The sequence below is a fragment of the Podarcis pityusensis genome, assembly GCF_964106645.2.
Source record: "Podarcis pityusensis genome assembly, chromosome: 11".
Classification (NCBI taxonomy): Eukaryota; Metazoa; Chordata; class Lepidosauria; order Squamata; family Lacertidae; genus Podarcis; species Podarcis pityusensis.
In genome coordinates, this window is record NC_138036.1 from 42,284,527 (window position 1) to 42,301,310 (window position 16,784).

At 41.3% G+C, this 16,784-nt stretch overlaps 1 protein-coding gene and 2 long non-coding RNA genes across 7 annotated transcripts in view; 2 read left to right on the forward strand and 1 right to left on the reverse strand.

Annotated features, from left to right (window-relative positions):
- TMEM232 (transmembrane protein 232) overlaps positions 1-13,194 on the reverse strand; it is a 148,511-nt gene extending 135,317 nt beyond the window's left edge. For 2 of the 5 annotated variants that reach the window (XM_080972638.1, XM_080972639.1), the window contains exons 1-2: positions 13,070-13,194; positions 254-401 (exon numbers count right to left, since the gene is read on the reverse strand). In XM_080972638.1, coding sequence (XP_080828764.1) covers positions 254-387 — 134 coding nt within the window. In that variant the 5' untranslated portion in view covers positions 388-401; positions 13,070-13,194. Of the gene's footprint in view, positions 1-253; positions 402-2,197; positions 2,214-5,763; positions 5,839-13,069 lie in introns of those variants that run through there. The other 3 variants (XM_080972637.1, XM_080972635.1, XM_080972636.1) reach the window with 3 other exon arrangements.
- Positions 2,402-3,470, forward strand: LOC308458346. The gene is made up of 2 exons (XR_013977245.1): positions 2,402-2,592; positions 3,148-3,470. It is a non-coding gene; the product is annotated as an uncharacterized lncRNA (long non-coding RNA).
- Positions 13,085-16,651, forward strand: LOC308458505. Its single transcript, XR_013977494.1, has 3 exons — positions 13,085-13,155; positions 15,647-15,957; positions 16,317-16,651. It is a non-coding gene; the product is annotated as an uncharacterized lncRNA (long non-coding RNA).
- Positions 16,652-16,784: the final 133 nt, after the last annotated feature.

Genomic DNA, 16,784 nt, shown 5'->3' on the forward strand with positions numbered 1-16,784 from the left:
TGTCCTGTCTAACAATCTTTTAATTTGGGGGGCATCTTTGGCTCCTTGTGTACCCACCCAGTCAAATGGTTATTTCCTGCTGTCATTTCCGTTAGAGTTCCCCAGAAACCACTTTTTTCCTATCTATATCTTCTCCATGCTCCTGAGTCTCTCATTAACATGCTTGCAGGTTTCACTGGCAACACCGAAAATCTTTGTCCACTTGCCAGTAGGCATTATATAATAATATTGTTTTGTGTTTATTTAAACTTACACGTGTTTCTTTTTCTTGGTTGCAGGTAACGTTTCCTTCAGATATTTAGCCAAGAGTCTCTGCTGAAGTTTTTTATGTTCATCATGGCATACAATACCAAATTTGTGGACCACTGGCACCTTTATGATGGGCATGTTGTAAAATCAATCTTAAAAAAAAAGACAGAATGTTACAGCCATATAGAAACTTAATCTTAAGTCTTTCTTACCTTAGGCAGAAAGCTACCATATACAGTCAAAATGCAAGATGAAGTGTGTTCTGCCATGTTTTTCTCTTCTACCTTAAGGGGGAAAGTAATCTGGAGGCCCTTGGATGGTAAATTCTGTATAACAACCTTGAATATGCAATCTAAATGGTTCAACTGGGGAAAGTCCATTTCTATTAGATCACAATAATGAATAACAATAATAAGCTATAAATAAAATCAAAATAGAATAATTGAAGTATAATTGCAGTATGGTTAAGCTTATTGATTTACACACCATTCCTCAGCACAGTTAAGTGAAAGCACTTGGATTCAAGCCAATTTATTCCATTGATTTCACTCCCACTACTTCAATGTAACTACTTATTGATCAGGGAATTATGCAGCAGTTCTCCAAACTCACAACCTGGAGTAGTCAAATCCAAGTTTATCAAATCAAATTGTATTGATTCTTGGAATTGTGTTGACCATATGAAATCAAAAGCATATAGTAACCTTAAAATAGCATTAATAAGATAATGAAACATCAATAAAAACTGAGAAATTATGAACTAAAATTCTAAATATCAGTAAATAGCTGTAGGGATACTGGCCATTGAAAGTTCAGAAGCAAAGATGAAAATGTGGCTTATACTCTTCCTCAATAGCTTTCTTTAAAGGGAATACTGTAGGCATAATATGCATGAAAGAACATAACTGCCCTGGTTGCAGGGATATATTGAAATTAGTCAATTTTCATTAGCACAGGTGCTTTCAATATTGCTCTCTTTTCCATGTAGTAGGATCCTAAGATGGTTTACACAGAAGTTGTCCCACTGTGGAAGATTTACTTCCTAGTCATGCAACCTTAGCAAATCAATGTAGTGTTCATGCTTCATTTCATAAGGCTTCTCAATGAATACTGTAATAATACATGAAATACATGTTAAGTTGAGTTGTTATAGAAACTCACTGCATGACAGATGTTCCATTATCTGTTAATAGGCCCTCACTGAGTTCAACAGGACTTACTCACTAGTAAATGTGTTTTGGATAACACCTTTACAGTAGTAGCTTGTGGCCACTATTAGAAGATGGCCACCAACTTGGATAGCTTTAAAGGGGGATTAGACCATAGCTGTCAACTTACAGATTTGAAAATAAGGGATCAGCAGCCTCGAAAATAAGGGATCAGCAGCCAAAATAAGGGATCGCCTTTCTTTTTCCCTCACCATGTGCCCCCGCTCCAGACAGACCTTCTCCCCAGCAAGGGTGAGTGGGCCGTCAATGACGTATCCATCCGATTCTGATCCAAGCACAGGTATGCTCAACTTCTGAGGCCCCCCGAGCCAAAGGCAGAAAGCCCAGCCAGCAGCCTCAAGGAAAACCACCGTCACCTCTCCGCTGGGAAGCGCTGAGCAAAGGTGAGTCCCCAGGCAACGCAGCCGATTTGATCGGCACAAGGCATGCAAGCTCCACCCTCCCAGTTGTTCTTAGACTCCTTATTGGGTGAGCAATGCAGCCAAGCAACACAGTTGGAGCCTCCCTCCTCCCTGGCCGGCAGGGAGGAAGGGAGAGGAGCTGCTTCCTTTGAAACCCGGGAAATTTAAGGGACATCATCAATAAGGGACAGCAGCGGGACACGGCGCTGGGATAAGGGAGTTTCCCGCCAAATAAGGGACAGTTGACAGCTATGGGTTAGACAAATGTGTGGATGATAAAATTATCTATTGTTAGTAGTCATGAAGACTATATTTTACCCTCAGTATCAGAGGCAGTATGAATCGCAGTTGCTGGTGGTCATGAGTGAGACAGTGCTACTGCATTCACATCATGGACTGCCCCTGGGCATCTGTTTGCCACTGTGAGAACAGAATGCATATTTACTCATAAGCAAGCATCATTCAGTGTTGCTTAGTGACAGTGGGGCAGGTACCATCCAGTGGGGCTTACTCCCTTGGTAGTGTGTTTAGGATTGCAAACTAGAGAAACACCTAGGAACAGGCAAGGGAAGAAGCATGGATCCTAGCATTAGCCTCCCATTTTTAGAATGGGTCAGTTACGATAATTGCCATTGCTCACACTAGTGGTAGGACATCCAGCCCTGGACAGCAGGACAGAAAGCAAAACTTCTGAGCTGCAAAAATAAATGCAGGTATTGATGTGCAGTAATAATAATAATAATAATAATAATAATAATAATAATAATAAATTACTTATACCCCGTCCATATGGCCGGACCTCCCCAGCCACTCTGGGTGGCTCCCAACAGAATATTAATTTTAAAAAGTGACAACATCAAACATTTAAAACTTCCCTAAACAGGGCTGCCTTCAGATGTCTTCTAAAAGTCAGATAGTTGTGTATTTCCTCAACATCTGATGGGAGGGCGTTCCACAGGGCGGGTGCCACTGCCGAGAAGGCCCTCTGCCTGGTTCCCTGTAATCTTACTTCTCACAGTGAGGGAACCGCCAAAAGGCCCTCGGCATTGGACCTTTGAAGGAAACTATCCCAAGTGAATATGCGTGCAGAGTAAGAAAGGTCTAAGGCTTGGTCCAATTGTGAAGATGGGAAAATAATATCTATTTAAAGAGACAATTAGAATGCAATCCTAACCCCGCCAGGGCAGCAGAGGAGCTTCCTTCATTCCACTGCTTGTTCTGGACAGGGAGGAAGGAGGACAGAAGGAAAAAACTTATATTTTTTACAGTTTAGGCAGGCGCATTAAGGACGTCTGCAGTAGAGGAGCTTCCCACCAGTGGAGAGCAGCCAAGCCAGGCAGAGCTGGACAGAGGGACACCACCTCATCCATATCAACCTCTATGAGATCAGGAGTGTGGATTGTTCTGCCCATCAAAGAGCCAGAAGGAGAAACTAGAGAAGATGTCAAGGAAGCCTGAAGAGGAGAGAACAATTCTGAATGCCAGTGACGGGAAGAATGAAGTTGAAGACGTGTAAACTGCAGTGACAACTGATAAAGCTGGTGAATAATGAATACCTTGTTGTGATGAAATAGAGCCATATGTTTTAACAGCTGATTTATACCTGTTCTTTTTTTATTACTCTTGGCATTCTGTCTCTGGTTTATAAATTGCCTCAGAACGAAATAAATAAAAAGGATTTGAGAATAAATGTGATGTATGAAACCATTACCATAATACATCAAACAAAAGGCTATTAGAAGACTGTGTTAATGTCTGCCAATAAGCAGTCTTGCATGAATTTTTAAAGAACACATTTAAATCATAATTAGCTCGGCTGATATGTAGATAGATATAGGTATAGATAATTTCACAAATTTTGGTTTGTTACAGAAACAGCCAATTTGAGAAAATGAAACTTATAATTACATAAAGCTCTATAATCTGATCAAATTCAGCCTTATCAAGGTAATAGTATATTTTTTCTAAACAGCTTCCCGCCACATTTTTTATCTTAGGTAAGTGAATTCCTACTGATATAAGCTAAAATAATAGTATTTCCAACTTAATGCTTTGGTTAAAGTGTTCCTTCAGCCTATAACAGCTACTGGATATGTCCAAAGAAAAGTCATTCTCAGATTGTTTTTCTTGGGGCCCACTTCTGTGAGACTTTTTATTCCAAGGCAGGGTACTGTAGGGCGCATCAGCTGATGCCACAAGGAGCCAGAGCATAAGTCTTGTGGTGCTGTTAGGACCCTTCAAGGGTGTGAAGAATCTTCAGAAATGGGGAAGGGATAATAAAATCATTTTCCCCCTACACCAGGTATGTCAAACTCCCAAGAGACTGTGATCTACTCCCAGTATAACAAAAAAACAACTGGCAGTGATCTACCCATTGTCACTGGAGGGAGGATGACTTGGGTGGGTGGGTGGAAGACGAAGACTGACCAGAGTTGTTGAGTTTTTGGGGGGGAAGGATTGCAGAACAATCCACAGTTTACAAATGCACACACCGCTAAAACCAATCATTGTATCCCCTATCGACATCAACAAATGCAAAAAAAAAAAAACCCCACGCCCACTAGACGCAACAGAGAAACAAATAGAGAGGGGGGGGCGGAGATATTCATTCTGCTATTTTTTTTTATCCTGTGATCGAGAAGAATCCCGCAATCAACCAAAATCAACCGGGGATCTACCTGTCGATCACGGTCGACCAGCTGAACATGTCTTTCCCTACACAAATACCCTAACCCCTGGCCCTTCCTTGCTGTACAATAAAGTACTGGAGGGCTCCCAATTACAAAACCAATTTTTACAGACCACATCCATCAACATTATATACTGCACAGGCCACTACTGCAAAAGAAAGTTCCAGAGGGATGGTGCTGCAAAGCTAATGGCCCGGCTCCAGGTAACCATGGAGCAGACCTCAGGAGCATGTGGTACTTACTAGAAGGGCATCCCTAGTCATTGTATAGACAAGGCAGCTACATCAGGGGTAATCTAGCAGTCCTCCAGGTAATTTGGTTCCAAGTTGTTTAGGAGTTTATATACTAACAGTAAAGCCACAAACCTGGTTCAATACAGTAGCATAAAGCTAGTTACTAAGAACAAGGCAGGATCAAACTGTGGTTTCTAATAATGCTCAAGCAGACCAATTCACAACACAGAAAACCATGGTTTTCTGTTATGTCTGAACTGGGCCAATTTGTGTTCTCCATCAATATATCTTATCTCTGGTGTGTCTTTTTATAGTAAGATAGTTGAAACATCCCACAAATAGTAAATAGATGAAATTGCAGAATGGTATTGTTTCTCATATTTTTCAATTTCTTATGCAGATTATAGCTCACACACAACTCTTGAACTACTTGAACTATCATGTTTTCACAGTTAAGGGCACTTAACAACAACAACAAAGCTTGTTTCATCATTTTATTCTGCAGCATGTTCAAATGCAGTACAGAACTCAAACAGAATAGTGCTCTGAGCTCTGGCGGTTATGACGTTGTGTTAAGACAGAGCTGCTCCAACAAGTCTGGTGAATAATCTAGGTGTTAAGATATTCAAGGACTAAATTTTTACCTAATCTAATCTACCATCCATCTTCACCCATTGCAAGCATAAGCAAATGGGAATGAAAAGCTCTACATAATGAAAGAGCAGATTACTTTGAGTTTCTGAAAATATCAGTCTGATTTCTTTGCAATGTGAGGATGATGAATCACCGTTCTGCCTATGTTAATTCCAAATACATCTAAATTTTTATTCCTTATAAAATGCTTCAGTAGAGTGGCAATTTACAATTTTTAATCAGGTCTGAGGTTCCCATCAGCTAAATCTTTGCACTTCTGACAAAAGCATAATGAATGAACAATTGTAGCATTGTTTCACATGCAAACCTCATTCAGTTCTGTCTTCTTGCCCCTGCCAAAATCTTGTGTATTTCTCCTTGATTATAAGAACTTCAATGGAATCTGAATAACATAAATGTATATTTTATTCATGCAGGCATGCTGTTTCTGATTATCATCCTAATTCAGAAAATCATTAATAATTTCAATACCACTCTCAGGAATAGAGCACTGCCTTTCTTTTCTGGCTGTTTTCCCACTAAAAATCATCCCCCAATTTTCTTCCCCCATATTGAGAGGGACCTATATCTTATTCCCTCCAGGAGAAAATGCGTATGGGGAAAGAGGGAATTTTAAGTGAAAAATAGTGAAGAGTTGTTTTTGTATTCCTATAGTTACACAGTTCTCATATTCTTCTAGTTGTAGTCCTTTCCCATATTATTCTTCCCCCCTACAAGTTTGTCCACAAAGCACCCTGGGGGAAAGAGATAAGAGGAAGAGGAAGGCATGGCAAGAGGGAAACAGTGAGAAGACCAAAAAGAGACAACAAATGTATGAAGGAGTGTATCAATAAAGAGAGTTGTTTGTGTCCAAGCCATCCCAACATCTAATGGTGCAGGTCAGGGGCCCTGCAGCCATTGGGGTTGGGTATCAATGGTTCCACAACCACTGTTCTGAAATTTGTACATTTTACAGAGGACACAGTTATTCATTTTTCTGTATCTTGCACTGGTACTGATTTGCAATGAAGGCTGGGTAAAAATAGTTCAAATTAATCTGAAAGATAGAAAGAAAATCATGAAGACTTCTACTGCTTTCCCACTTTGTAGGAAAGATGGGGAAGGGGATGTCAGGAGATCAGCCAGGCAGGCATCAGGGAAAGGAACGGACAGACAGTATGTAGGGCTCGTGGAGGGCATCTTGCTCAAAGACCTCACAAACTTGGCAGAACAGTATTTTCATTGCCAGAGACAAGATGCAACCCCATCTCCTCCCATACTGCTCCTTCACTAAAATGTACAGTTTATCCATTAAAACCAAAGGGGGGGCTGAGAGAGAATATACAACCTCTTATATCTCATCTGACCATGCAATTCAAAGCCCCCCCTCCATGTCCCTTATACACTGACAGATTACAAACTTATCTGACAACTGTAGTAGATTGTTGTCTCAAATTTGCCACAATGCTCCAGACTGACAGTACATCGGGGTACTATGGGAAATACAAAACACTGGCTCACAGGTCCAGGTGAGATATGAGAATGTGTGAGCTTTGCCAAGGTACTGGGAACACTAGCAACTAGGAATGCAATGAACAGTTAGTTTTGGTTCTCTAAGTTCACCTATGGTTTTCGAAAAGTAACTATACACCTAATATAGGTATTGTCCATAGGTGTACAGTCGTACCTTTGAAGTCGAACAGAATCCATTCCGGAAGTCCATTCAACTTCCAAAATGTTTGAAAACCAATGCGCGGCTTCTGATTGGCTGCAGAAAGCTCCTGCAGCCAATCGGAAGTTGTGGAAGCCCTGTTGGACGTTCGGCTTCCAAAAGAACATTCAAAAACTGGAATACTCACTTCCAGGTTTTGTTCGTTCGGGAGCTGATTTGTTCGGGAGCCAAGGTGTTTGAGATCCAAGGTACAACTGTATAATTACTTTTTGAAAACACTGTATAATCTTCATGAACTTTTTTAGCTCTTTCAGGTGAATTTCTAATAAAAACATTTTTGCAAGCAATTTCTCTCAACAGAATGCATTTCTGTATGTTATTTTCAGTAATTTATGCAGTTTTAATTTATGCACAATCTTCTCTAACACTGGTCGGAGAACTGCATTGCAAACATGGGACAGGTGTGAATTTGGAAGGTTTCAAAATGAGCAAATTAGGTGGGCTTGCCCTTTAAATGTGAACTGAACTGGATCTCTCCCCTCCCCACAATTCCTACCAGCAACTCTCTGAGAATGCCCGGCATGAGCCCATGGTAGCTCACTAGGTGGGTCACAAGGTCCTTAATCAAAATGTTTGCTATGCAAAGTTCTTTGCAATGTTAAATGTCTTTCCAGTTGATAAGAGTCTGGATTTCTCCCACAAACACATACGAGCCCCAACTTGATACCTAGAGTGTGATGATTGCCTGCTGCAACAGCAAGCGTAACAGTAAAGATAACTGCAGGGGGAACAGTACCCAGTGATCTGAGCACTGGAAATTAGATCTGCAACAAGACTGTCCTGCAGAGAGGCATCTGGAGTGACGACATTATGAATAAGAACCATGTATTTATTTATACATAAAACCATTTTGCAAGTCTTTCATCTAAACTCCCATGAGGAGGCAACTATTATTTCAATTTTATATATGCATAACTGAGCCTGAGAAATAATATTACATATGCACATAAGCAAATGCTGGCATGGATCAGTGCTCAAAGTGCGAGAAAAAAGGAAATGGGGTGGTTTTGCTTCATATTCAACCAGAGTCAGAGCCAAGCTGCATGTGGTTTACCTTCAAGTGCAGGATTTTTCTTACACTAACAGCCACCAATACTTGCCACCAAGTCTGGTGTGGGTGGACTTTGGTTTTGGAAGTAGGAGTCTGTAATCCCCTCCCCCCTCCCTGTGATCCCAATCCAGAATGATCCCCAAATGCACTGAAGCTAATGGGAGCTTTTTTCTCCATGCAAATAGCAGACACTGGGGGGAGCGGCAATCAAGACTGGGACTGCAGCAGAGACAAAAGGTTAGAGTCACCTATCCCCCTGCCAAACTAGAGTCCTGATCTGGATTGGGGTCCTGCTCTGGCTATGTGTGAAAGAAAAATCCTGCACTCAAGGGCAAATCATATGATTAATGTCACAAATAAATTAGCTTGCAATTACATTATATCTGTATCTATATGCATATATATATGCACACAGAGAGATAGATAGATAGATAGATAGATAGATAGATAGATAGATGATAGATAGATACACAGAGAGAGAGAGCGATGGGGACAAAGTCTGAATCCCAAAATTCTTCCTAAGAGAATCCCCCTTGTTCTACATAGCCACTCCTTCTGTTGCTCTCACCCCTAGCACAAGCCCTTTCTTATCTCCTCTCACCTGGATTTAACACCCTGTTAAAATATAAAGCCATACATAATGGCCAAGTCTATAAATGTACAGTGGTACCTCGGGTTAGTACTTAATTCGTTCCAGAGGTCTGTTCTTAACCTGAAACTGTTCTTAACCTGAAGCACCACTTTAGCTAATGGGACCTCCTGCTGCTGCCGTGCTGCCGGAGCACGATTTCTGTTCTCATCCTGAAGCAAAGTTCTTAACCCCAGGTACTATTTCTGGGTTAGCGGAGTCTGTAACCTGAAGCATATGTAACCTGAAGCGTATGTAACCCAAGGTACCACTGTATATAAGAAAGTTGCTCCTAGAACTAAAATAACAACCACGTACGTAGCTCAAAATACCAAAATTAATAGTTCTCTGCTCTAGGAACTATGCAGAGAACAAGGTTTTCTAACCAATTAAAACACAAGCATGGCATTTTCACTTCTTGATTAAGGGGTAAGAGTAGATGGAAGCATATGCAGCATGCGTACAGATATTACAATACTGTACGTATCTGTAGTAGCCCAACGAAAGACTCAATATGCTTGGCAGAGTGCTCCATCTACTGTCCATTTATAGTTAAGTCTTTGCCGTATTGCAAATTTTTGTGCAACTATAAGGAGTGGCTGGCCCCTCTGGAAATTATATATGGACAATGTCACTGGAAGGCATGCTAGGAAAGATGTCAACTCATGACCCCCAAGAAATACAACAGTGGCTCTCATAACTTTTATAATAAGGGTGAGCTCAACAGATGCTACTTCTACTGTCCTGCAGTAATGAGAAAAGCTGCGCATCAGCGCCTAGTATAGGCAGAAGAAAACAGATTGCTTGTGTTATAACTTGTTGTCTTAAAAATAGTAACAATTGTATCAGCCTTGTAATAAGCACGGTCAGTTTTATTTTCCCATATATTGCAGGCCACCTAATGAGTTCACCTTGTAAGGGCACCTCAATCAGTTCATGGTAGAGATTAGATTTGAACCAGGAAATCCCTGATTTGTTGCTCAGTCTCTTAAGCCACTGTGCTACACCAGCTTCCAAAAAACTTTTTATGCTTAACTTTTCATAGTACAGAAACCATGACACAATAAGGCAGAAATAGTCCCTCTGTCCACTAATTTATAATTGAGGTGGGGGGTTTCAAATGACACAATTTTATCAGATAATGAAGCGAACTTGACACATAAGTGTTTCCAGATTCATGTTTCACAAACACAACCTCACATAACTGATCAAAGGCTGCCCTCCCTAATGACAGTATTTGTATACATCAATCCAGTGGCTCTGGTAAGACAAGATGCAAGACAGAAGCTTTATGTGTTATGACCAAGCCATTACAGTGGTACCTCGGGTTACATACGCTTCAGGTTACATACGCTTCAGGTTACAGACTCCGCTAACGCAGAAATACTGCTTCAGGTTAAGAACTTTGCTTCAGGGTGAGAACAGAAATCGTGCTCCGGCGGCGCAGCGGCAGCAGGAGGCCCCATTAGCTAAAGCAGTGTTTCAGGTTAAGAACAGTTTCAGGTTAAGTACAGACCTCCGGAACGAATTAAGTACTTAACCAGAGGTACCACTGTATACTGCAAAACGATTTTTTAAAAAAGATTGCATTTTTGTTTTAGCCCAACAGACTTGGACTAGCTCCATTTAAGCAACTTCCCCCCCCCCCAAAAAAATGAATTAGAAAAAACTTTGAAAACGCCAGAAAGACATTTTCAGTAGAAATGAAGATGGAGAAAAGAGCAAATTATCTTTGCTTGAAAGCTGTGTTAGATTTGATTAGCTGGATGAATCAATTTTACTGAAAGAACCTATTTGACTCTGGGAACTATCCACCAAAAAGTCCACAAGTTACACTAAAACTAATGAGAGTTGCTTGGATAATAGGGCTTTTTCTTTTTTTGCAGGGGAACAAGATTCAATGGGTCATTTGATATAAGAATCTTTTAAATCCATGCAAAATTGTAAACAACCAACAAACCAGAGGCGTAGCTAGGGAGTTGGGGGTGGGACACATTGGGTACCACACTGCAGGAGTGGTGCTTACTGTGGGGCCTGGTAACTGGGAGTGACGCGGTGGCTCAGGCCCCCACAGGCTCCCCACTGCCCAAAGCGGCAGTGTCTGCCCGCCACCTCCCCTCAGCCGCCCTACACCTCAGGCACCCGAGGGCTAGCTACGCCGCTGCAAGAAACATTTCCAAATGGATTACATTGCACAGTTCAAACCCATCAGGGAGAAAAGGAAAAATACTTTAAAGCTAGCGTAACATTACATACCTTTTGTCAGTTTTCTATAAACTGCTCAAAGGCTTTCTTAGAATAGCAACATATAAATTTCACTGAATAAAATAAAAACTAAATCTTGAAATGCCTTGCAGGATAAGGAATATTGGCCCCAAGGACTCAGAAATGGAGATTTGAGCCTCTGTATTTCTCGGGTGTTACAAACACAAAACCACATTCACATCTGACAATTATTAATTCGGGAATAATTGGCTACCTCTGCTTAATGCTTGAAAGGAAATGCGAGGAAAGGTATACACAGTCACATACATAATCAACACACATAAACGGGGGGGGGGGCGGTTGCCTGTATATACCCTAGCCAATCCATCTATTGGAGTAGGACCAGCCCCATGACAGGGTTGCAGCCGATCTACCTGAGTCGCTCACAATAGCAGCAATAATCAATATACATTTTTATTTAATAAAAATAAAAAGGATTGGGTTCCAAAACAGTTTTTTGGGCTGAAAGTGGGCCCCAGATTAACATTACTCCCTAACCACACTCGCTTTTGCACTCAGGTCTTCCTTGTGGGTGTTTCATAGACATCTGGTTAGCCACTGTGAAAACATGATGCTGAACTATATTATTATTATTATTATTATTATTATTATTATTATTATTATCATCATCATCATCATCATCATCCCACAGTTTCCAGCACCCAGGATTCATGGCAGCCTACTGGTGAAAGCTTACTGGGAAATGATATAGAATGAATTGAAAAAGATGTTTAAAATAACGCTTATAAGAAAAACCCAGAAGCCTCTTTTTGGAGAATTATAGGGACAGAACTATCCAAACTGTATGCTACTACAGCGGCAAGAATACTGTTACTTGCCCAAAAATGGAAAGAAGAAGTCCCAGCAAAAGAAGAATGGATACAAAAACTTAGGGAATACGCAGAAATGGCAAAAAATAAGCAATGAAGATAACACACTTTTTATAAAAGAATGGAAATGGTTTGTTGAATGTTTACAAACAAATTGTAAACAGGTAAGAACACTGGCGGGATTATTGTAATACAGTAACCTGCAACCTTTTTATAAGAGCATATATTTAAAGTAGATGAATAAATGCAGTGCTTTTTTCTGGAGGGATGCAGGGGCACACCTACGCCTAAACATTTTGTGAATCTTTGTACTTTTGTCCATTTACTGTATTTATTTTTCCCGATTTGAACTATAAAATGGCGATTTTCTTGAATCAAAATGAGAGTACCCCTAAACATTTTAAAAGAAAAAAAGCACTGAATGAATGAACAAATTAAGTAGATTTGGATATGCAGAAAATATTAAAAATAAATTTAAGGCACCACAGAAAGAGGGGGAGGGAAGTCAAGTTTTGAAATGCAAAAACGACTGTAAAATTATTGAAATGTATAAACCTGAAGATCATAAATAAAATATAAAAAGGAGAAAAAGCTAAAAACATAGGAAAGATAGTGATTAAAAAGTGATTAAACAGAAATAGAAAACACACACAAACACACACACACAAAAAACAACAACATATATACAGTGCTTTTTTTCTGGGGAAACACCCCTAAACATTTTGTGAATCCTTGTACTTTTATCCATTTACTGTATTTATTTTCCCCGATATGAACTATAAAATGGTGATTTTCTCGAGTCAAAATGAGAGTACCCCTAAACATTTTGCACACATACACACAGGAGAAAGTAGATGGGCCTTTAGCCTGATCCAGCTCTTATGTTCCCAGTTTTTCCTTTTGAACTTCGTCCCCAAATTCCATTACAGTAAAACCATTGCAGTTCCTACGGTGAAGTAACCCGAGCTTAAGGCGCAGCCAACCAACTCCCTCCGGCAGGGCCTGTTTCCCGGCTTCTCGAGACAATAAGGGGCCCCTTGAGAAGATTGAGAAACTCCCGTGTAATTCATTACACTTCGGCTTCTCTCTGCTCCTCGCCTCCTGAAGCAGCCTTAACCCCGCGCTTACCCTGCTTGCTGGATGGAAGGACAAATGGGTGCCCAGCGCGCGCGCCCTGCCCGCCTCGGCCGCCTTCTTTCTCTCTCGGCGTTCAGGTGCTTCTACTGGCAGCTGTTGCTATGGACGCGGCCAGGCCCGGATTCCACCCAGTGGCCCCTCAGCGGAGCTGCAATAATGCCGTGGCTCCCGCCTCATCACCTTTCATGAGACCAAAGAAGGGGAAAGCAAAAGGCGCTGAATAATTGGGGGAGAAGCGGGTTGTTTTAAAAGCGCCTTCTTTAGTCATTATAAAGCTAGCCATGTTAGTTTGTTTCAGCAAAAACAATAGTCTTATGGCACCTAAAGTCTAGCAAATCTATTATTGTTTACTATAGCTCGCACTAAAAACAAGCTAAACTAAACCAAAGCTTTTTGGTCCAAAATCCACAGATGAGTACAAACCAAAATGTAACAAGATAATGAGCACAACATTACAAATCCTCCAGAACACTTTTATCAGGATAGACATTACACAAAACGTGTTACAGGAGGGAAGAAAGAGGTGTCTAAAGAAATTAATGAAGAAACCCAATATTTTAGCTATAGTAAACAATAATAGATTTGCTAGACTTTAGGTGCCACAAGACTATTGTTTTTGCTGAAACAAGCTAACATGGCTAGCTTTCTGAACTTCTTTCTTCTTCTGAGCCTGGAAGATATCATAGTTAGCCATTCAGGGTGGAATCTACAACCAGAGGAAGATTATTTTCTACCACCTAAACAGTGACATAGTGCTTTTAAGGTTAACTGCCCTCCAACCAAAAACTACACAATTTGGCTTCAGTTGTTTTGTTTTGTTTTTAACTGTATTGTTTTTAACACTTGATTGGAAGCCGCCCAGAGTGGCTGGGGAAACTCAGCCAGATGGGCGGGGTATAAATAATAAATTGTTGTTGTTGTTGTTGTTGTTGTTGCTGTTGACTCTTTCACTGACACGCAAAGCAGCAGGGTTTAATGGTGTTGTTCAGTCTACACCCAAAGCTTCATTTCTCATGCCAGCTAGGGCAAAAAGTATGGGGCGGGAAGAATGCCTTTTCCCCATACAACTCCTAGGCTGCTGTAGCAGTGTGGCCCGGGTGGATCATGTCACATATCAGCAGGGGAAGATCAGGATCCAGCAAATCTTGTGCTGGTCCAGTTGTGCTCCCTCCTTGCTCCCTCCTTGCTCCATTTGGAGTGTTACCACCAAACACCAGCTATTGAAGATTCAGGCAGAATGCATTTCTTCCCACAGCCCATATGGAACTCAAACAGAACACAGTGATAGATACCTACCAGGTTGGATTTAAAAGAGGATTTGACAAATTTAAGGAGGATAAGGCTGCCAATGACTACTAGCCATGACGGCTATCCTCTCATAGCAGTCAACTTTTTCCTTTTTTTAAGGGACATTCCCTTATTCCAAGTAGGATTCCTCACAAGAAAAGGGAAAAGTTGACAGCTATGTATCCTCTCACTCAGTGGTTGGAGGCTGTAATGCTTGTGAAACCCAATTGCTGGAAACTGCAGGAAAAAAGAATATTCTGATGCTTGGGTCCAGCTTCTGGCATCCAGTTAGCCCCTTTGAGAAATGGATGTTGCACTAAATACCCCACTGGTCTGATCCAGCAGCCTCTTCTTATTTTACCATTGGGGAAAATACAGTGGGCCAGCAGTAACTTCCACTTTGGGTAGCTGCATTAGGCACTCCACTGATGACCGGCTTCCCTCACTGGCAAAGGCAGATTGCAGGCCAGGCCAAGGTGATGTATATGATTGGTGGAAATTGAAATGCTTTGTTTGAAACTTCATAAATACCACTGCCCAGACCACTGGGCGTGCACAGTTACAGTACTTCTGGAATATACTCAGAGTCGCAAAGTGATTTCATGCTCTTTATTCAGCTCATAGTGGTGAGGAGGAATGAAAGTCCCCTCACAGTATCTGCTTTATATACATTATTTACACAATGGGCTGCACGTGATTGGCTAATTCCGGACTTCTCCTGTAAGCCAATCAGGTTGTGGATTCACTTCTATCTGGAGCTGGATTGGGTGGCTCCTGCCGACCAGTCATACTGCTGCATTGTTCTAGGACCAATCAGACTGCTGCATTCTGAATCCTATTGTTCCAGGACCAATCAGACTGCTGCATTTTGGATCCTATTGTTCTAGGACCAATCAGACTGCTGCAGTTTGGATCCTATTGTTCTAGGACCAATCAGACTGCTGCAGTTTGGATCCTATTCAACTCAGTACATAACACCTTGCAAAACGATCCGACTGTAACCTGTTGCTTCCTAAGTAATAAAATGACTAGACTCTATCTTCTCCCGGCTCCTGGATTTCATTGGCCAGACTTAGGGGTTTTTAATAGGGTTTGACGCCTTGCAACAAAGGCACACCTTTGCCTCACCCGAACCCCCTCTAGCATGGTGGATTAGGGGTTTGATTTGCTCTGTCAATTTGGGGCTGTGCCATGTTTCTCTTTTCTACCCAATCAGGAGCCTGTATGTTTTGCTGAAAGTGTGAAGCACACCTGATTACACCAAGCTTTATGTTTCCATAGACAGGGATCTGCCACTGCTTCTTCATCCCAGCATGTAACCTGAATACCTGCAAACACCTAGCAAAGTCCTTACTCCAGAGGAGGCTGACAGCAACAAAAGGCAAATGTCAGGGAGGGCAATGGTGACAAGTCTCTTCTCCAGCCTCCTGGAAGTACCAACTGCTGGTGCAGCTCTTGTTCCATACTGTTTTCATATTGTGATTTTATGTTGTAACAGCCCTGAAACCTGTGGATTTATTTTTTTGAAATCATTTTTATTTGATTTTACAAGTGTAGAGTTATAACAATATCAAATACATATCCATACAGTGGTGCCCCGCAAGACGAATGCCTCGCAAGACGGAAAACTCGCTAGACGAAAGAGTTTTCCGTTTTGGAGGTGCTTCGCAAAACGAAGCTCCTATGGGCTTGCTTCGCAAGACGAAAATGTCTTGCGAGTTCCTGCGGGTTTTTTTCCCTTCCCCCCCCCCTTTTTCTAAGCCGTTAAGCCGCTTATCTGCTTATCCGATAAGCTGATAAGCCATTAAAAGCCGCTAAAAGCTGCTAATAGCGCTAATAGCGCTAATCCGCTAATCCGTCAATGGGCTTGCTTCGCAAGACGAAAATACCGCTAGACGAAGAGACTCACAGAACGGATTCTTTTCGTCTTGCGAGGCACCACTGTACATAGAGATTTCTTTGAATCTCGAGACTTCCCATCATCCCCTTCATGGGTCCTATTGTCAACATTTTCAACAGCATATTATTTCATAATCTATATTTTGTATCCATCCATATTGTCCATAGTGTTTGTTACATGACAAGTGTTATTAGAATCCTGCTAATATTTTCATCTGCTTACAGCGGTCTCCTAAATAAATTATAAATTCCCCCCATTCTTTCTTGAAATTTTTGTCTTCTTGGTTCCTGAGTTTTCCAGTCAGTTTTGCCATTTCGGTGGAGTCCAACAGCTTGCTTTGCCATACCTCTCTGGTAGAAACTCTTTCTTCTTTCCATCTCTGAACTAGTAGCATCCATGTGGCTGTTGTTGCATAAAAAGTATGCTCCTTTGGGATGTCGGTACCTACAATTCCTAATAAAAAGGCTTCTTCTTCTTTTTTAACAAAAAGTTATTTTAAACATTCCCCCCCCCCCAATT